We start from the raw sequence: 20502 nt of genomic DNA, 5'->3' as shown, positions 1-20502 counted from the left end.
TCATATCATTTATATAATCGAGAAATCGAAAATTTAAATTAATGGGACAAATTAAATAGACGATACACAAGCAAAATAATTATAATCGAATTGTTTGAGTATATAACATATATATCTTAAGGTCTCAACTGTTAGTTTAAACTTCTCTTGTCACAATGACTTTGATATCATATCAAGAAACCAATTCAACTATAAGCCTAAGTTGATGGTTGAGAGTCCAAGATATGTTATCTATATATATATATATAAACATGTATGAATGACTAATATGTTAGCAATGTAGTAAACGAGCTAATTCTAATGTTTATTAGTGGGAGAATATTATACTTTAACATAAAATTATATTGAATTCTAAAAAGTAGATATGGATTGAGTGATAATCAACCAATACATCATTTGTTACAAAGTAGTAAGGGGAAGGTTAAAAAGTAAAAGACTAAAAGTTAAAAAGCAAAAAATCTTTTATATACTTTTTTTTTTTTTGAGATAATCTTTTATATACTTAGTAAATGCACCAATCTCAATTTTGTGATAATCATCCTTTATTCTCCATTAATAAAATCAATTTGAATACACATTGTCTGCAATATACCACCTTTGTTTTTGCACCATAAATGATTTTTTTCTTCACTATAGAGCATTTGGCCACTTTAAATGGGCCTAAAATCGTCCCTGTGACTAGTTTGATCAGCTACAAGTATTCACTAATTACTTGAATGTTAAATCAAGCGAATGACTTACTAATAGTATTGGCTGATTAGCTAAATGTTAAATCAACATAAAAATATTTCTCATTATGTACTCCGCTTTTTATTATTATTCAAATTAACCTTTTTTGAGCTTAGCTCTTGTGTGACTAAATTTTTCTTTATTAATTGCCTTACTAATTTTTTTGAAAAAATCTTCCAAAAAGAAAACTAATTTAATTAATAGTAAATGATTTGCCTTTATTTTGTAGTGATCTCTTGTCCCATTTTGAGCATCCTAAGTCCCTAACATTGTGGCTATATATACTCTCCCTATTGCCCTTCCGTAACTCACATCAATACTAAGAACATATATTCCTTTTATTCATCATTATAATCATGAAACAATTACTCAAAAAGCACAAAAAATTATTTCTTTTAGGTTTTCTTGCTACCCTTTTACTCATTGCTACTACAATTGGTATTAGCATTGATGCAAAATCATCTCATCAACAAAATCACATTAAAAATCCTAGACTCTCCCATGAAACACATGCTATCCTCAAATCCTCTTGTGGTTGTACACGATTTCCCAATCTTTGCTACACCGCCATTGCCTTATCTCCTTCCTTAAACCTTAAAAAAATCTCCACCCAAAAGGATGTAATCGCGGCCTCCTTAAACCTCACTACTAAAGCTGTAGAGCATAACTACTTTACGATAGAAAATCTTATTAAAACTCAAAAAAACCTTACATTTCGAGAGAAAAATGCTCTGCATGACTGTCTCGAGTCAATCGATGAAACCCTAGATGAACTCAGAAGCACCTTAATTGACCTTCTAAACTACCAGCATTATAACGATATTAATAACAACAACAATAATAATAATAAAAATAATAATAATAATAATAAACGCGGTAAGTCTTTAAAGGAATACGCGGATGATATGAAGACACTTGTATCAGCCGCTATGACGGATCAAGAAACATGTTTAGATGGATTTTCTCATAATAAAGCTGATAAGCACGTAAGGGAAGTGCTCAAAAGTGGGCAGGTACACGTAGAACGTATGTGTAGTAACGCTTTGGCTATGATTAAAAACATGACTGATTTTGATATAGCGGCTGAATTATCAGCCAATAAGAAAAGAAAATTAATTAATGGTTATAATAATGATCATAAAAATAGTCCTAATGAGTTTGGTGGTTGGCCAATGTGGATGTCTAGAGAGGACAAGAGATTGCTACAAGAGGGTCAACCTAGGGCGGATACGGTCGTGGCAGCAGACGGGAGCGGAGATCACCGGACGATTGCGGAGGCGGTGGCGGCCGCCCCCAACAAAAGTAAGAAAAGGTTTGTGATTTTTATTAAGGCAGGAGTATACGATGAAATTGTAGAAGTTGGTAAGAAGAAAACGAATTTAATGTTTGTTGGAGAAGGGAGAACAAAGACTATTATTACTGGAAAGAGGAATGTTGTTGATGGCTTCACCACCTTCGATTCAGCAACTGTCGGTTAGTCTATATTCTCTCTATTCCGTTTTGTTTTTTCCAACTATTTATAGTTTTTAGTGTTTATTATAAATTTAAAACTCATAAAATTTGGAATATATACACTGAATCAAAGCTATCTTAGAATGACACATAGATATAATTTTTAAGTAGATTGGCGAAAATTCATAGTCAAAAGTTTGCGTTAAATCTAAATATTTAAAACGAAAAAAACATAAAGAATATATAGAGATATCAATTAAGCACGTATTTACCTTTGTACTTATCTCTATATGTGATCATCTATACTATATGCATGGTAATAAATGTTAGCTAGGGCTAGTATTTGTGGAGGCATTATCAACTATTAGTAAATTACTTTCATATTTCTTAATTATATTCTTCAAATACATTGAAGGTGAAGTTTTAGAAAAAGAAAAGAGTTTACAATAAAATACTTTTTATTGATTTAATTGGTTGTACTCCTACTAATAATGGGTTTTGGTTTGTAAAGATGATAGGGTCAGAAAAGAAAGTTATTATGGCTTGTAAAAAGCCATTATTGTTTGTAAAGATGATAGAATAAGAAAGAAAAGTTATGTCGGTAGTAGGAGCCCGGCCCTAATACTGTTTTTATTCTTAAAGTCCTACTATTATTATTATTATTATTATTATTATTATTATTGGTCAATTATTATAAAGTTCAAAATTGATTACTCTAAAAAATGTTGGACGCAAATACAATTGTAAAAGTTGTTGCATACTAGTTGGTATCCTCAATTCATTGCTTTACAATGTTTACAATTTTGCGCAGCAATCACCGGAGACGGATTCTTAGCAAGAGACTTAACCATCCAAAACACCGCAGGCCCATCAAAACACCAAGCAGTAGCACTTCGTGTAGGGGCAGACTTATCAGCATTTTACGAATGCGACATTCTAGCTTACCAAGACACCCTTTACGTCCACAAAAATCGACAATTCTTCGTAAAATGTCTTATTACAGGAACCGTAGACTTCATATTTGGTAACGCAGCAGTTGTATTCCAAGATTGTGACATCCATGCACGTAAGCCTAATCCAAATCAAAAGAACATGATCACAGCACAATCTCGAATGGACCCAAACCAAAACACCGGAATAGTGATCCAAAAATGTCGAATCGGGGGCACGATGGATCTACAAGGTGCTAAAAATAATTATGCAACGTATCTAGGTAGACCATGGCAAGAATACTCTAGGACGGTAATTATGCAATCTAGTATAAGTGATGTGGTTCATCCGGCGGGTTGGCATGAATGGGAAGGTGAGTTTGGATTGAAAACTTTGCATTATTTGGAGTATGATAATAGTGGGCCAGGATCTGATACGTCGAAACGAGTACAATGGGATGGTGTACGAGTTATTAGTCAACAGTCTGAGGCTTTAAAGTTTACTCCTGGGGATTTTATTTCTGGTGGTAGTTGGTTAGCTTCTACTACCTTCCCTTTTGCTCTTGGTCTTTAAATGTATTCCGTATAAGTCAGGGTCCGGGGATGAGAATAATGGTTATATCACACATTCACGCTTGTGCTCCCTTCAAGGAGTGGACAGGGAGAAATGGGAGAAATTTGTTTTTTTTGTTTTCCGTATGATATTTTAATTTTGCGCATGATGTTTTAATTTAATTTTATGTTTTATCACCCTTTTAAAGAGGATAGTGATGGATTGAATAAGGTTTCTTGTAAAAATTAAAATTATTTAATAATTAATTAATTTTGCGTCTGATGTTTTAATTTAATTATTTTATGTTTTATCACCTTTTAAAGAGGGTAGTGATGGATTGAATAAGGTTTCTTGTAAAAATTAGAATAATTTAAGATAATTAATTTTGGATATGATGTACATTTTAATCTAATTTTATGTTTTATAACCCTTTTAAAGAGGGTGGTGATGGATTGAATAAGGTTTCTTGTAAAAATTAGAATCATTTAAGATAATTAGTTAATTTATCTATAAGTTAAAACATAGACATGTAAGATCTTATTTGCTTTTTCTCAATGCAAAGTTGATTAATATCAAATTTTTATAATTTTTTATTATACATGATAATGAGATATTAAAGATTGAAATAGTGCATTGATATTTAATCTCTTTGAGTTAGTCATATCTATCTAAGCAACAATCTGTCTAAGCAACAACCCATGTCGAAAAATTAGAAAGATAATATGTATGTAACTTGATGGGCTACTCCTCTTAACACTAATTGATTTGAGGATGAAATCTTATTAGGTGTGCAGTTAACTATTTTCTTATGCACGTCTTATTGACTATTGTGTACAAGTCCTATAGCAAATTTATGGGGGTTATGTGTTGGGTCATAAGAAATTTGTAACATGCATGAAATATAATAGTATATAATTTACTCCCTCCGTTCTTCAAAAAGTTCTCATTTTTAGGTGTTCTATTTGTGGTTCCCATAAAAAATCTTTCTATTTATATCATACATTTTGTACAAAAATAACCTTATTCATCCTTACTTTAATATTTTTATAATGCTTATAGACCTCACATATCTTCCACTAACTTTATTTTAACATTTTTATATTTCTTATGGTCCCAACATGTTCCCACTGACTTTATTAAATATTTTTTTATTAGTTGTAGTCCTTATATTTTTTTCCACTAACTTTCTTTTAATATTTTTTAATGCTTATGGTCCCTACTTTTCTCCAATCAAACTTATTATTCAATTAAATAATGTATTCACTGTTTAAAATATATTTAAATATTCTATTTTTTTAATTTCCGTGAATATTTGGAAAACGGAGTTAGTCACATCTAGGGATGGTCATGGGGCGGGTCTGGAGCGGGTCTGGCCAAACCCGGACCCTTTTATTTTTTATAGATCCAGACCCGAATTCAAACCCTAAGGGTCCAAAATTTTCAGACCCAGATACAGACCCTCCGGATCTGACGGGTCTAGGGTTCTTAATGGGTTTTAAACAAAGTCTCTTTGTTTTGTCAAAATTGAACCTTTTGTAAGTCTTTTTGTATTTTTGTAAGCAACTTATTATCGTATTACAAATACTTGTTCGAGTCTATGAAATTCAAATACAAAATAATTACTAAAAAGTAAAAACACTTGTCTAAATGCATAATTAAAAACTAAACACTTGTCTAAATGCATATGTAAAAACACTTGTTTGAGGGGCGAGTCTAGGGTCCGAGTCTGCACCTTAGGACCCCAACCCAATCCCATCAGATATTTTTAGTTCCAAATCCAACCCGAATCCGATGGGTCTAAAAAATTAAAACTCAAACCCTTAAAAAAGGGACGGGTTCGAAGAAGATCTAACAGGATCCTGGACCCATGACCATCCCTAGTCACATTTATCTGAGCAACAATCTGACTCAAGATTCTAGACACGAAGAAATTTGCTTTGGGCGGCTGAGAGGAAGACAAAAGGGGCATTTTGCCTAAGAAACAACTAAGCTTAAGCGTGCTGACTGACGACTTAGCCTAAACAAACTGTGAGTTTCGTAGGAATTCCAACCCCCCCAAATCATGAGTATATATTCATACACCTGGGAGTTAAATCGCGACAACGCACAGATTATTTTGCATTTCTTTCATTTTCTTTAACAACGATTTTTCCTTCTTCACTGGAGTCTTCTTCTCATCCTCATCCGCTTACTCTTCAAACTATCAATCCTAAGGTTTTATATTTCATTTCCTTATTTTAATTTCCATGATTTAGTTTTTGTGGGGTTTTGTTCATTTTGTGTTTTTCCTTGTGGCATTTTGTTTTTACACTATATTATAGCCTCATAGGTCTGTTATTCATAGAAATATGAAGTTTTTCTTTGGTATTTTTTATCCCAATTCTTAAACTTCGCCGCCCTTTCCATTATATCACCCTCTCTTTTCTTAATAAAAGTACTAAAATGTCTTTAAATCTATTTTTAATTATAAAATCAACCATTATTATTAAACTAAATCTATTAATAATAATTAAATTAAAATAAAAATATTAATTTTAAAAAAGAAAATAATTTTTTGAAATCGGAAAATAGATCTAATCACACGTTTTGCGTTGAAATTTGATACATAATCACTCTTTTGGTCGAAACTTTTGATAGGAAAATCACATTACTACAATATTTGCGGCATTAGAATCTAGACTTCAAGATATTTCCAATGATATATTATATGCCAACCTCTGATATACGAGCGAGAAATGATGATTGTTTAAAGTTTGTTTGTGCTGAAATTTGATACATGTTTTACCTTTTGGGCATAACTTTTTATAGAAAAATCGTATTAATGCAAGGTTTGCGGCATTAGAAACTAGGCTTCAAGAGCTTTCCAACGACATATTATATACCCAATTCTGGCAATCGAGCGAGAAATGACGACTATTTAAATTTTGCAGTGATTTCTAACATTCAGTCACGTGCGACTGGACCACGGTATGGTCACATAAAACGTGCGACCGGACTGCGGTGGAGTCGCGCGTTTTACGCGACCATACCGCGGTCTAGTCGCGCGTTTTACGTAACCATACCGCGGTCCGGTCGCGCATTTTACGTGACCATACCGCCGTCCGGTCGCATGTTTTATGCGACCATACCGTGGTCTGGTCGCACATTTTATGCTACCATACCGTAGTCCGATCGCACGCGACTGAATGTTAGAAATCACTGCAAACTTTAAACGGCTGTCATTTCTCGTTCTATTTTCAAAATTGGGCTTATAATATGCCGTTAGAAAGCTCTTAAAGTCTAGTTTCTAATGCCGCAAACCTTGCATTTATACGATTTTTTTATAAAAAGTTATGCCCAAAAGATTGAACACGTATCAAATTTCAGTACAAACATACTTTAAATGATCGTCATTTCTCGCTCAGTTATCGGAATTGGGCATATAATATATCATTGGAAATATCTTGAAGTCTAGATTCTAATGCCGCAAACATTGCAATTATATGATTTTTCTATTTAGAGTTATAGCCAAAAGAGCGAACATGTATCAAAATTTAACACAATCATATTGATTCCGCAATTATATTGACGCTCATTTTAGTTGGCCATTGTAATTCGATTTTTAGTTTTAGCTTGTTTTAGTTCAATGAGTTTTCGGAGAGAGTTTTCAAAGAGATATTAGAGATTGAAGGTTTGAAAAGTAATCAGGGGCAATCTTGGAAGTTCAATATATAAGGGGTGGCGATAAAATGAAAAGGGTGGCGAAGTTTAATAATGCCCATTTTTTATTTCTTGTTTTTTCATCTTAGTTTTTGTTCTTTAACTCTTTTCAGTGTGTTCAATCTGATTGTGGGTCTCTTAGTATCTTTTATTTTTCTGTGATGGGACCTATTGTTGTAGAGTTTTTATGCCTTGGACTATTACTTACATACTCCCTCTGTTTTGAAATACTTGCTATGTTACAATTATTGACACTGTTCATCGTTCAAGCTTATTTTATATATTGCAGCTAATGTGTATGATAATATAGTCAAGTAGGATCTTGTTTGAATGGTGTAATCACATATTTGTTCTTTTATGATTTTTAATTATGTATAATTCAATATATAAATGATCGAAATAAGGATTGTGTAAAAAGTCAAATGTAGTAAGTATAATGAAACGAAGGAAGTATAATTACTTGGTGCATTTCCCTACTTATATATTCTTAGCACTTTGATAATAACTCTAGATGGAAACCACTTTAACAACATTGGGGTGGTTAATTTTTGGTGGGGAGGTCTAACGGGAGCGGAAGTGATGAGCAAAGTTGCCCAAGAAAGGTTGAAATCATGGCTTGAAGATGCACTAATGAACATGATCAATATGCAAGAATTAAGATGAATTTTAAGCATGAAATAATGCAAACAATAACACAAGATTTTGAGGTGGTCACCAATTGCAGGCTATATTTACCATCCTAGGCATTATGTGTTTAAAGGATAGAAATACTTGAAAGTTCAATACAATCATGAAGAATTACTTCACACGGAGCATTTGAATGTGATGAACTAAATATGTTAGACTAAAGAATTACACAAGAAGGTAAGGGAGGATATGGGGGCTCAAGCCCTAAGCTTTTCTCACCTTACAAGTTACAATAGGGAATGCCGTAGGTTTAAACAGACAAAGTTAGTTCACTGGACGAACAACACAACTGCAAGGGAGAAACATCAAAATGGGCTGTAGGGTCCTGCTTGTTCGAGCACATCAGTTGCTCGTTCGAGCAGGTAGGTACTGGCAGTCTTGGTTGGTTTCTTGCTGGCTTCAACATGTAACCTTGGTCCCGACTTCATTTAAGATAATTCCCAACAGTAGTATATATACTAATTTACGTTAAACATCAAGGATTAATCCCATTCCTTAATCAAAAGATTCTTTACCAAATTTTTACATGCCCAAGATTTGTTCAAACATTTTTACACCAACCTTTGGAGATCCAAAATTCTTCTACAAAGATTGTCATGTAATTTCTCATGAACCAAGAAATACTAAACTTTAGTCACTCACTCTTTTCAGTTGTACTTTACATTAGTTGATGCTGTAAGAAGTTTAATATTGTAGTAAGACTTTGAAGACTATAAGACAGTTTCTAATCTGCAAAATGTGTTGATGATACTTTATTAGGAGTTTTCATTTTTTTATGTTTTATGTTGTTGTTCTAACCCTTGTAAATATATAGTTGTTAATCATAGATGGTAGACTTATAACTAATTGTTAAAATGATGGATGATTTTATCCCCTAGGTCTTGAAATGTGAATATGCTGTTCGTGGAGCGATTGTCACCCAAGCTGAGGTAAGAAATGGAGTATGAATAATAGGATTAAGTAACTTTTTTGGGATTGAGGTGAATGTTGCAATAGTTTCACTTCTGACCATAATTTCATATTGCATCTACAGAGGTTGCAAGAACAATTGAAGCAACAACCTAGGTCTCTCCCCTTTGATGAGGTATATTTTCCTTCCCCTTTCCACCATCCAACTATTGTTTTGGTAATTGGGTTTACCAAGCTATGTTGTTGACTTTGTGCTTATGCAATGAAAGTTTGGCTTCTAAGTTCCTTGTCTTTTAGATTCCTGCAATCGTGCATCTTGTCCACTGTCTCAAGCTTGCAACCTGAACTTCTTATTTATTACGCAGATTCTTTACTGTAATATAGGAAATCCTCAATCTCTAGGGCAGCAGCCGATAACATTTTTCCGAGAGGTTAGTCATCAACCTATCGTAAGTGTCAGCAGTTTTATGAAATAATGGCTAAACGTGGTCTTGAATGTGCATCAGGTTCTTGCTTTGTGTGATCACCCAAACGTTTTAGATAGAAGTGAAACACAAGGACTCTTTAGGTATTTTCATTCTAGCTTGATTTGCTTGTCAATTTGTTCCGAATTCAACCTCAAATATGTATATATAAGGGAATATAAAAGGGTTACCATGCTACATGGTAGTTTTGAGGATGTGGAAGCTTACTAATCTTTCTCTATATCTGTTTCTCTGTTTTTTGCATGATTAGAATATAAGAGTATACCAAAATAGATTCTTCAATATTCCCTTGCAAAAAGGGTGTCCCTTATTCCGATGAGACAAAAGATTTACAGCTCTTTGATTTCAGATCGTAATGGATTATCATAAAATTATGCTTGGTTTAACTAAATTCCCCCTCCCTAAATATTTACCCCCGTTCCAAACATACTTTAAGAGTGTAAATTTCAAACCTAAGTTGTAGTTTTCTCAGTGCTTTCCACTGTATAAATTATGCTTGCTTGGGGAGATTCAATCCTCTTGATAAGGTCTAATCCTTTCACCAAATGTTTTGCACCATCTTATGAGAGTTGTCGGCTTGTTGCACTAGCTGATACATGAAATCTGAATATGAAATTATTTTGTGGGTGATGTATTTTAGGGAATAGGGAAACCATGTCATGTTTATTATCAAAACAATAGTTTACTTGTCTTGTGAACTTTCTATGCATTAGTTCACCTTCATGATCAATGCTAATTTTTTTTTTTGGCTCATCTAGTCACTTTTATATATATGTTCTCTTTATTTCTTTGGCGTTATGCAGTGCTGATTCAATTGAGAGAGCTTGGCAGATTTTGGATCAAAGACCAGGAAGAGCTACTGGTGCACAGTCATAGTCAGATGATTGTTGTAGTACTTTATGAGGGTGTTATGAGTTGCAATTAGTTTGGTAGGGAAGTTTGGTGGAGAGGAAAGTATCCCAAAGGATAAAACAATTGTTTTTTTCGTTTTTTGATCTTTTTTTTTATGGAGGATCAGTGAGACATTTGAAACAAATAGAAAACCGATCTCCTTGCATCACACGTTCCAACTTATTGCTTGTGATTTATAGGCTCTTTTGTTTTTCTTTTTTCTCTTTTTTACTGGCTTTGTTTTTACTTTAAAAACTTGAACAAATTGTCAATTTTGAGTGTACAGAATTTTCTACCTCACTGCCCTCCAAAGTTAAAGAACTGAAGTTGCATGGAATAATGATAGGATACTATCTATAACGAGGGAAAGCCTTCGGGGCTGAGGGGTTACCCAAGACTTGGTATCAAATCTGACAGACGCTATTGCTCTTGGTATTCATATGCTTATGATTTTCTAATGAGTTTTTCTTTGTTTTCTTTATATGACAGGGTATTAAGGGACTGTGTGAAACCATTGCTGCGGGAATTGAAGCAAGAGATGGTTTCCAGCCAATGCAAATGATATTTTCTTGACTGATGGAGCAAGCCCTGGAGTAAGTTACTTTTATTGTTTCATTCTGTAAGCTTAAAATTTTGTCTCCATACTCTAATTATTTGTATACAACATCAACATTACATATTTTCCTTGGCCCATGTTACTAAATTGGCTCTCTCTTCAGAGGGCTAAATACGGCTTGACTGTATGATATCCTAGTAATAATAAAGGACTAACTCTGTCTGACCTTCGAGTGCAAACACCGTTGCCGATTCACATATAAAGAAGGGCACATGGTTTAAACATCCATAATCCAAAACCAAAGAACTATTGCCTATTTGGCTTAATCAAAAGTGGACATATACAATTTCAATTGGGATGTCGGATTGATGATTTTCTGTAATGGATAGCTGCATATGATGATGCAATTATTGCTGAGGTTAGAGCAAGATGGAATTCTTTGCCCCATTCCACAATATCCGTTGTATTCTGCTTCAATTGCCCTCCATGGTGGAACTTTGGTATGTTTGCACTTTATGTGTATTTGTCTTTTTATGTTACAAATCTGAAAATATTATATGTCCGTCCCTCAACATTGATACTGGTTGCAATGTTTTGATTTTTCTGACGGAGGCAAGTCTTCTATAGCATCTACAGGTTCCTTACTATCTTGATGAAGCAACTGGGTGGGGTTTGGAGATTTCTGAACTAAAGAATCAATTAGAAACTGCCAGATCAAAGGGCATAACAGTCCGAGCCCTAGTCGTGATAAACCCTGGCAACCCAACTGGACAGGTGAGTTGAACTAGTGATATTTCAAAATTTATTAAGGTTTGAGAATGTGATGTGTCTTATTCATGGTTTCACTTCGAAGGACTACTATTAGTCATAGTGTAAAAATGCAATAACAGTCGCAATCGCGGTAACGAAAGTGATGTGGTTATCATAACACCTAAATATCAGTCAAAACGAAAAGATATCCTTTGATACGGCCCAAAAGATGGTTATTTTATACCTTCACAATGCGGGAAATATTGGTTCGTTAATTTTAAAAACCTTTTCACACGGTCGACACAATGCGAAGTTTTTACATTATGCTTTTAGTTGCTTGAGTTTTTTCACATAGTGATTGAAAATTATTTTCAGGGTCTTGCTGAGAAAAACCAACAGCAAATTGTTGAATTTTGCAAGAAAGAAGGTCTTGTGCTTTTGGCTGATGAGGGGAATATCTAATTAAAGATTCAATCTTTGTCTAATTCATAGTGGTTCCGAAAGAATTTTTAGATTGATCAACATTTTCTTATTTGTGCTACAAGTGCTTTTGCCGGCTAATTCGTTTTTTGAATTTGCCGATTTTTTTAAATGATTCATAATAGATCAAAACTAACCATAATTTACTTTTTTTGATTCTATTGATTTCCAAGGAGTTGATTCCGTTGTAACCGCTTTTGCTATGATTTGCAAAATAGGTTTACCAAGAAAATGTGTACGTTCCTGATAAGAAATTTTATTCATTTAAGAAGATTGCACATTCTTTAGGGTACCAAGAGAAGGTTGTCACTTTGGTATCATTTCAATCAGTTTCCAAAGATTTGTTGCTCTTGTGCATATCTTGTTATGTTTATATAAAGAATTAAGATGGAACAGGATGTTTGTAAATAAGCAAGTTTCCAACTCTTCTAATTTTACTTCTAGGATATTACGGAGAATGTGGGAAAAAAGGAGGTTACATAGAAGTTACAGGCTTTAGTGCTGACATTAGGGAACAAATTTACAAAGTTGCTTCTGTCAATTTGTGTTCTAATATAACCGGTCAAATTCTCGCTAGATTTGTAATGAACCCTCCAAAGGTACTTTCCATTTCCTTTTATAGGCAATTTTCAGCCTTTTATTATTCTATTTTTCGGGATGGAGTGGGTGTTTTAAATACGTGACCTAGATATGGAGACATTATTTTTTTTCATTTTTTGACCAACTTATGTTGACATTTTCAGTGGGGGCTATGGTTTTTTTGAGGGTGCTATGGTGATATTTTAAGGTTTTTGTTATCCCAATTTTGTTCTCTAATGTTAGAGTATATAACATATCTTGGGGCCTGAGGCCTCAACTATAAGCTTAAGTTTTTGGTTGAGTTGGTTCCTTGACGTGATATTAGAGCCAACATGACTAAAGGTCACAAGTTCAAATCTCAACCACCACTTTTGGTTGAGTTGGTTTCTTGACGTGATATTAGAGCCAACATGACTAGAGATCATAGGTTCGAATCTCAACTACCACTTATTTAAAGTGGAATATTTAGTGTCAGATATGAGAAAAGTTTGTGTGCATCCACAATTATAGCCCAAAGGGCTCTCATGTGAGGGGGCGTGTTAAAGTATATAACATATTTTGGGGTCTCAACCACCTGTTGAAACTTTTGGTTAAGTTGGTTCCTTGACAGATTGAGGAATCCAGGTTAATTGAATATCTTTTGGTGTATACTCTTGGTTTTAGATGAAATGCTTATTTGAATATAGATTGATACAATGCCGAAAAAGAGGGAATCCTTTCGTCCTTGGATAGGCGTGCGAAGGTAATGTAATCATGTAGGTGCTTGATTTCAGATTACTGTCATTGATGTTCTGCAAGTGTAAACTGAAGTTGTGAAAAATCTGTAGAATTTTCTGAACTATACTTTGTATTGACAGACACTAGAAGATGCATTCAACGGGTTAGAAGGCGTAACGTGCAACAAAGCAGAGGGAGCCATGTACCTATTCCCACGGATCAATCTTCCGCACAAGGTGATAAAAGCCGCTGAAGCTGAGCACATTGCCCCTGATGCATTCTATGCCCGCCGTCTGCTCGATGAGACCGGAATTGTTGTTCCTGGATCTGGTTTTAGTCAGGTTAGTTTATGAGCTAACTATGTTAGAAAACATCACATAAGTCATATTTTTATTTGATATTGCTCCCTCAGTCGATCCAAATTGTTACACCTACTAATGGCATAAATATTAAGATAGTGGTGGGAACATTAAAATTGTATGGATATTAATACAAGTGAAAAAATTCGTTAACGAGAATTAAAGAAAGTGGTGAGGACATTTACATAAAATGAAATGTTGCAAAGTTAAAAGAGGCATATGGTAATCGAAAGTGTAGCATTTACATAAGGACAAAAAGACTTAGGGCCGACCCTAAGATTTGAGAGTCCCAAGGCGAAACATTAATTATGGCCCATAATTACTAAATATATTATTATAGGCTTCTAAATATTAAATATTAAAGTGTCGTTTGTCCATCTTTTTGGATGGGCCCTGGGCACAGGCCCCTCTTGACCCCTTATCGGGCCGAACTTGAAAGAGAGTATGTCCTAACACTATTGAAATTATCAAAGAGCAAGGCTTACATGATATAAGTTCAAGGGCCAATAGACGGTAAAATTTCTAGGAAAAAGTGTTAAAAAGTACCTAATAAAAATTATTTTTTCAAAATAGTACCTAATAAAAAAAAATTTCCAAAAAATACCTAACAAAATTTTATTTTTCAAAAGAGTACCAACAGCTGGGGTTAAGTTTTTCGTTGTCATTTGCTTTTTCCCTTCGAAAAAACTGACCCAATTCTATTTCCTTAATCAAAATATTTTCTCTCTCCTATAATTCCCTATCTTCTTCCTCACTCACTGTTTCGAAGACACCCATTACAGACGCCCCATTTTCTTCGCCCAAGCAACCATTTGTTTACAATTTTAAAGTTCTTCTTCCTTTACTATTTCCTTACTCATCTTCAGTCACTTCCCTCTGCGAAAAATCTTCAAGTAAGTAACTTTGCCCTAATTTTTTTTGTTCGAAAATTTGGCATAATTTTGTTGAATTTTACACTTTTACTTTAATTCTTCTTGTTGAATTTTACACTTTTGCTTTTAATTTGATTGAATTTTGATTTTTTTTTTCAATAGCTTTGTTTTAGGCTGTGTGACCTCATGAAACCTATTAAGATTAGGATTTACTTTGAAGGTTTTTTTGTGACAAAATGTAATAGTACTGTGTATGATTGGAAGGGTTTTAGGATTAAGACATTAAAAGAGGAAGTTTGTTACTTTGAAATTGCACATTTAATTAAGAATGATTGTGGTTTGGATGATGTGAGAAGGATTTGGTATAAAAAAAGAGTACACTTTATTTGATGGTAGAAGTGAAATTAAAGATGATAAATATATCTCTTCCTTTTTAGAATCTCCTAAAATTGATGGATGGTACCACTTGTATATTGTACATGAAGGGGATAATATGGGGGAAAAATCCAAAGACCACTTGTATATATGATGTTGTATTTGTATTGGATAATTATGTTGTATTCTTAGTACTCTTTTGAAAAGAAAAATTTTATTAGATACTTTTTAAAGATGAGCAAAAAAAAATAACGGAAAAATTAACCCCAGCCGTTACTTGGTACTCTTTTGAAAAGAAAATTTTTTGTTAGGCATTTTTTTGGAAAAAAAATTTTTATTAGGTACTTTTTTGAAAAAAAAATTTTATTAGGTACTTTTTGACACTTTTAATTAGGATCTAGTCGATACTCGATTGTACTACCATAAGCTGGACATGGTTTATATACCGTCTTGTTTTTGTGTTTATTGGTTAGGGCTGAGATTTGTGTGTGCTTGCTTTGAAGGTTCCGGGAACTTGGCACTTCAGATGTACAATTCTTCCCCAGGAGGACAAAATCCTAGCAATTGTTGATCGTTTAACTTCATACCATAAGAAGTTCATTGATGAGATTTTGTTTGATATATTTAGTGTATTTTTACTAATTTGAAAATAATATTGAGTAAGGTGAATGGCTATAGGAACCGGTATATTGGTTCATATAATGTTTGTGATTTCGATTGGCGTTTGCAATCAAAGGTTAATCGGGAATAACTTTTTGTTAGTTCATCATTAAGAAAGGTAAGGTTGTATACATCCGACCTTATAAAATCTACCTTAGGTGGTAGCCACTTAAAGGTATTAAGATAATAAAATATATGTTCAGATCTAAATCTTTTGAAACTAAAATTTTAGGATTATTGTCGAATTTAAATGTCATGATTAAATTTCTCGAACATTAGGCAACAACAAGGTTGTGACCGGAGAGTGTTTGTCAATTGTATATTAGTTGTTGCCTGTTTAAGTTGTTTTTCGCTAATTTGTAATATTGAATATTTTTTCTATGTGTTAAGTCAAGTATTTAAACCAGTTATAAAATCTTTGAAAAAATTAGTTTGTTGAGTATTTGTTAATAATTAGAAAAAAATAATTAAAAAAAAGATAATGAAAAAATTAGTTATAACATTTCTTTTTATGAAATTGTTGGCACTATTTCATTTAATTTTTATTCACACCTTTTGTCCAATTTTTAAGAGAAGTAATCCAAGTTGGAATCTCTAATACATTTTTCAGTGTTAGAAATCAAATCAATATAGTCATTTGTCAGTATAACTCTAACTAGTTTTGGTGTGTTTTGGCCTTATTAATTTGTTGTGTTTCATTTGGTTTCTACTTTGTGGTTCACATATCTTGCTTTTGCAACACTATCACTGAGCACCTTGGGTCGCCTATGCTGGATAAACTGTCATTGACCAAAAATCAAACTATTAAAATCAACTCATTAGTCATTATGTCAATACTTTTATGACTATTGCCATGCCATTTGTTCACCTTATTGTTCTTGAACTACATTTTATTTTTGGATTGAATTTTTTTTTTCACAATTATCGTGTCAAATATATTTCACTTATAAGATTTATTATCAGGGTACGGAGAGTGATATAAATTAGCTTATTTTCAATTCAAGAGGCTTATTCTTGTTGAATATTATTAATTTTTTGATTTGAAACAAATAAGTCATAATTGCCAAAAACTAACACAAAGGACCACGAACTAAACATGTTATAATTGCCAAAAGCCGAATAGAAGATGTTTGGCAAATGATTTTTTAGTTGATTTTTGATTGGCTTTTGCACTTTTGCTTGGACAAAAGGTCAAAAAATTGTTTAGTAATTTAATTGCTTGGACAAAAGGTCAAAAAACTTTAGTAATTTGGACAAAAGGCTTTGTAGCCAGCTGAAAAGTTAACTTTTTTAACCAAAATTTAACTATTGATTAATTGGCTCACTTTTTCTCTTATAAACAACTAATAACTTATTCTTAATTTTACCAACATCTTCCTCAATTGTTAATTTATCCTATTAGCTCATCTACCAATATAAAAAGTAACCATGAACTCATAAGCATGATCTTTCTGTGGCGTAGTTTTCAGTGCCTCGAGTCCTTAGGACTCATGTTTGGGCATGTTGACATGCTGTGGAGGTGCCTAGTACACTGATGGGATCATTGTAGTGGCTTTAAAAAGAGTTGACAAAATAGGTATTTTGGATAGAAGATAAATCAAGTCAATTTTTCTTCAGGGATCCAAAAGGCCAACTCAGTTAAGTGGATCGTTTTAAGTGGAGTTTAGGAGTTTATTTCAACACTACTTTCCTAATGCCCATAGGAAAGTTGATTCGATTAGCATTTTTTTGTGTTCTATTTACTCCTTGATCATTGTAAGTGACTAAAGCTATGTGTTATAAATAACTCAAATTCACATTTGATTAGTATTCTGCTAAACACATTATAATCCCTCTTTCAAAAAAAAAAAAAAAAACACATTATAATCCCTCACTAATTGTATTCCTCTAATCTCTTTAACTCATTAGGTGATCTCATTGATTGCTTTTTGTTATGAATGTTATCATGAATGGTGTGACTTGAGTGCACAATTGATGTGTGCATTCATGTGTGACTCTTGGGATGGAATTCCATGAGTGTGTTAATGTGGGTGTATTAAGTTGAGCCTTGATGATTGTGATTTATGATGGTGATTAAAAGTATGGATTAATGAGGTAATGAAGTGTCGGTTATTCATGGGAGTTATGGGACATAATAAAGAAGTGCAAAGGTTTAATTCAAGATGCTCTACTATACAAGTCAAACAATACTGTCAGAAGCCTTTTGAAGTGCCGATCGAGCGAGCTTCAGGATGGGTCGAGCGAGCAGACAGAATACAACCAGAAACTTCCTGTAGCCCGCTCGACCGAGCGAGCCCCTGTTTTGGTCGAGCGAAATCTCTGATACTTCTAGGATGCTGTTTTTGACTCTTCAAGTACTTGGGGCTGTTTCATTATCATTTATTCATAGCTTTAATGCACCTAATGTTACTTAGTGTGTCTCTCCTATAAATAGAGTACTCTCATTCACATATCAAGACACATCAAACACAACCCCTAAGCCAAACACATAGCCTTTTGATTTTATCTCTTACTTAATTGTAATACTTCATTTGTAAGAGTATTTTTACTCCTTTGATATAATATAAACAAGAAACTACACACGACGGAGGATGTAGCCATCATTGGATGAACCTCCTTTAATCTTTGTGTCTCTTTGCAAGTTTTACATTATCAAACATTGTTTAGTTCATTGTTATTAGTATTGTTCATCAAAGTTCTTAGCGTCGTATCGATCTTGGCAAATTATTTCACTTTTATTGATTATCAGATTAATTAAATTTTACAAATTTGTTAATTAATTCTTAAATTAGGGTGTTTAACATCAAAATTTTTCTGAATTCTATTGAAGCTTTAATTATCAATTCTAAGACATGATTAGGTGTTGTAATTCATTTTAATCACTTACAAACATCATTCTATTTTAACTATTTCATTTTTTTCCAAAATTAATTCAGTTAAAAACTCCATAAAATAGGATGGTAGTTGGCACACTAATCAGTCACGTTTAAATGTGATATCTGAATTCTTAAATGCTAATCCAAATCTTAAAAGACTAATGACAAGTTGAAAGAGCACTAATTTTAAGGCTTTTCTTATGTAGTCTACTCTAGCAGTAGCTTCTCACGGATTCCCCCAAATCTAGATGCTAGGATACCGGTAATGGGTAGAACTAACGGTCCGTTTGGTACATGGTATTAGAGGGCGGTAATGGTAATAAAATTAAGTAATAAAAAATTTGGTTGTTTGGATGCCTTCAATGGTAATGGATGGTAATAAAATAAGGTAATGAAATTACCAAAAAGGGTTATTTTTATTACCATCAAACAACCTGGTATTAGGCTGTAATGGTAATGAAGTATTACTGTGGTAATAAAATAAGATAATGTTGTTTCGAGCTGAAGAAAAAAAATAATGAAGAAAAAAAGGTAACGTATGTAATTATCCAAAAAAATATTATTATTAAAAAAAGAATCATTTGATAGAATAATTTGGATAAAATAATGCTTTTAGATACAAATATACAATAATAAAACTAAGAGTCATTACCATTTTTATTACTAACAACCAAATGCAATCAATGGAATATTATTTTCCATTACCATTCTTTAGTCATGCACACCAAACAAAAGAATCTTCATTACCAATTCTCATATCCATTCCTTCATTACTATTGCCATTACAACATTTCATTCCCATTAATTCATTACCATCAACCAAACGGGCCGTAAAGGTATTCATTTAGGTCGAGTTGATTTTGGTTAAATGTTTTGGATCGGTTTAAAATCTGGTCTTATGTACATATTGATTTTTATGTAATTGCAAACTATTTTTAAAATCGAGTTAAATTGAATTCGGTTATAAAATCATATTAATATGAATTATCAAGTCTATTTTGAACACTATATAAAACTATCAAAACCTATTTAAAAATGATACAAAATCACTAAATGAGTGAAACATCACATTTGTACCTTTATTTGATGTTTACTACTCCTAAATTGTGCCCCTCTCTCATCCACCATTCTATAAATAGTTTAGGGTATTATTAAACTTTGCAATCCTTTTCATTTTATCGTCACTTCTTATATAATAAATTTTCAAGATTTTCCCTGGTTATCTTTCAAAGCTTCAATCTCTAATATCTCTCTAAAAACTCTCTCCAAACACTCATTGAACTAAAACAAGCTAAAACTAAAAATCGTTAATTTCAAAAAAAAACATGCTTGTATTAAAATTTGATACATGTTTACTCTTTTAGCTATAACTTCTAATGGGAAAATTATATAATTGCAATGTTTGCGGAAATAGAACCTAGACTTCAAGATCTTTCCAATGATATATTATATGCCCAATTCCGATAACCGAGCGAGAAATGACGATCATTTAAAGTTTGTTTGTGCTGAAATTTGATACATGTTCAATCTTTTGAGCATAAATGTTTATAAAAAAATCTTATTAACGCAAGGTTATGTCATTAGAAACTAGACTTCAAGAACTTTCCGACGACATAGTATATGCCTAATTCCGACAACCGAGCGAGAACTGACGACTATTTAAATTTTGCAAGGATTTTTAACATCTAGTCACGCGTGACTGGATTTTAAAAATCACTACAAACTCTAAACGGTCGTCATTTCTCGCTCGATTGTCAGAATTGAGCATATAATATGTCGTTGGAAAGCTCTTGAAGTCTAATTTCTAATGCCACAAACTTTGCATTAATAAAATTTTTCTATAAAAAGTTACGCCCAAAAGATTGAACATGTACCAAATTTCAGCACAAACAAACTTTAAACGATCGTCATTTCTCGCTCGGTTATCGAAATTGGGCATATAAT

At 32.9% G+C, this 20502-nt stretch overlaps 3 protein-coding genes across 3 annotated transcripts; all 3 read left to right on the top strand.

The window, feature by feature from the left end:
- Positions 1-1038: 1038 nt before the first annotated feature.
- LOC130813814 (pectinesterase-like) lies at positions 1039-3945 on the top strand. The gene is made up of 2 exons (XM_057679705.1): positions 1039-2202; positions 2993-3945. Exons 1-2 carry the CDS (start codon positions 1086-1088, stop codon positions 3682-3684), a joined length of 1809 nt encoding a protein of 602 aa, XP_057535688.1. The 5' UTR covers positions 1039-1085; the 3' UTR covers positions 3685-3945.
- Positions 3946-5454: 1509 nt separating this feature from the next.
- On the top strand, positions 5455-15762 carry LOC130813582 (alanine aminotransferase 2-like). Its single transcript, XM_057679417.1, has 17 exons — positions 5455-5458; positions 5705-5877; positions 8928-8978; positions 9083-9133; positions 9324-9389; positions 9465-9526; positions 10247-10305; positions 10462-10523; positions 10681-10766; positions 10824-10875; positions 11280-11390; positions 11518-11664; positions 12016-12072; positions 12339-12434; positions 12537-12719; positions 13557-13757; positions 15526-15762. The coding sequence occupies exons 1-17, from the start codon at positions 5455-5457 to the stop codon at positions 15667-15669; spliced, it is 1605 nt and encodes a 534-aa protein (XP_057535400.1). The 3' UTR covers positions 15670-15762.
- On the top strand, positions 10329-13609 carry LOC130813813 (alanine aminotransferase 2-like). Its single transcript, XM_057679704.1, has 5 exons — positions 10329-10735; positions 10824-10927; positions 11280-11390; positions 11518-11664; positions 12016-13609. Exons 3-5 carry the CDS (start codon positions 11286-11288, stop codon positions 12100-12102), a joined length of 339 nt encoding a protein of 112 aa, XP_057535687.1. The 5' UTR covers positions 10329-10735; positions 10824-10927; positions 11280-11285; the 3' UTR covers positions 12103-13609.
- Positions 15763-20502: the final 4740 nt, after the last annotated feature.

The sequence above is a fragment of the Amaranthus tricolor genome, chromosome 5, assembly GCF_026212465.1.
Source record: "Amaranthus tricolor cultivar Red isolate AtriRed21 chromosome 5, ASM2621246v1, whole genome shotgun sequence".
In the NCBI taxonomy this organism is placed as follows: domain Eukaryota; kingdom Viridiplantae; phylum Streptophyta; class Magnoliopsida; order Caryophyllales; family Amaranthaceae; genus Amaranthus; species Amaranthus tricolor.
Note: the sequence above shows the minus strand (reverse complement) of the source record. Positions and strands in the feature narration are given on the sequence as shown.

What these genes read in the sequence shown, in the direction of transcription:
- LOC130813814 (XM_057679705.1), top strand. Translation starts at nt 1,086, where the DNA reads ATGAAACAATTACTCAAAAAGCACAAAAAATTATTTCTTTTAGGTTTT. An exon ending in CTTCGATTCAGCAACTGTCG is followed by an intron (nt 2,203 to 2,992) that starts GTTAGTCTATAT and finishes AATTTTGCGCAG; the next exon opens with CAATCACCGGAGACGGATTC.
- LOC130813582 (XM_057679417.1), top strand. An exon ending in GGTCTCTCCCCTTTGATGAG is followed by an intron (nt 9,134 to 9,323) that starts GTATATTTTCCT and finishes TTTATTACGCAG; the next exon opens with ATTCTTTACTGTAATATAGG. An exon ending in AAGAGAAGGTTGTCACTTTG is followed by an intron (nt 12,435 to 12,536) that starts GTATCATTTCAA and finishes TAAATAAGCAAG; the next exon opens with TTTCCAACTCTTCTAATTTT.
- LOC130813813 (XM_057679704.1), top strand. Translation starts at nt 11,286, where the DNA reads ATGATGATGCAATTATTGCTGAGGTTAGAGCAAGATGGAATTCTTTGC. An exon ending in CCCTCCATGGTGGAACTTTG is followed by an intron (nt 11,391 to 11,517) that starts GTATGTTTGCAC and finishes AGTCTTCTATAG; the next exon opens with CATCTACAGGTTCCTTACTA. An exon ending in CTGGCAACCCAACTGGACAG is followed by an intron (nt 11,665 to 12,015) that starts GTGAGTTGAACT and finishes AATTATTTTCAG; the next exon opens with GGTCTTGCTGAGAAAAACCA.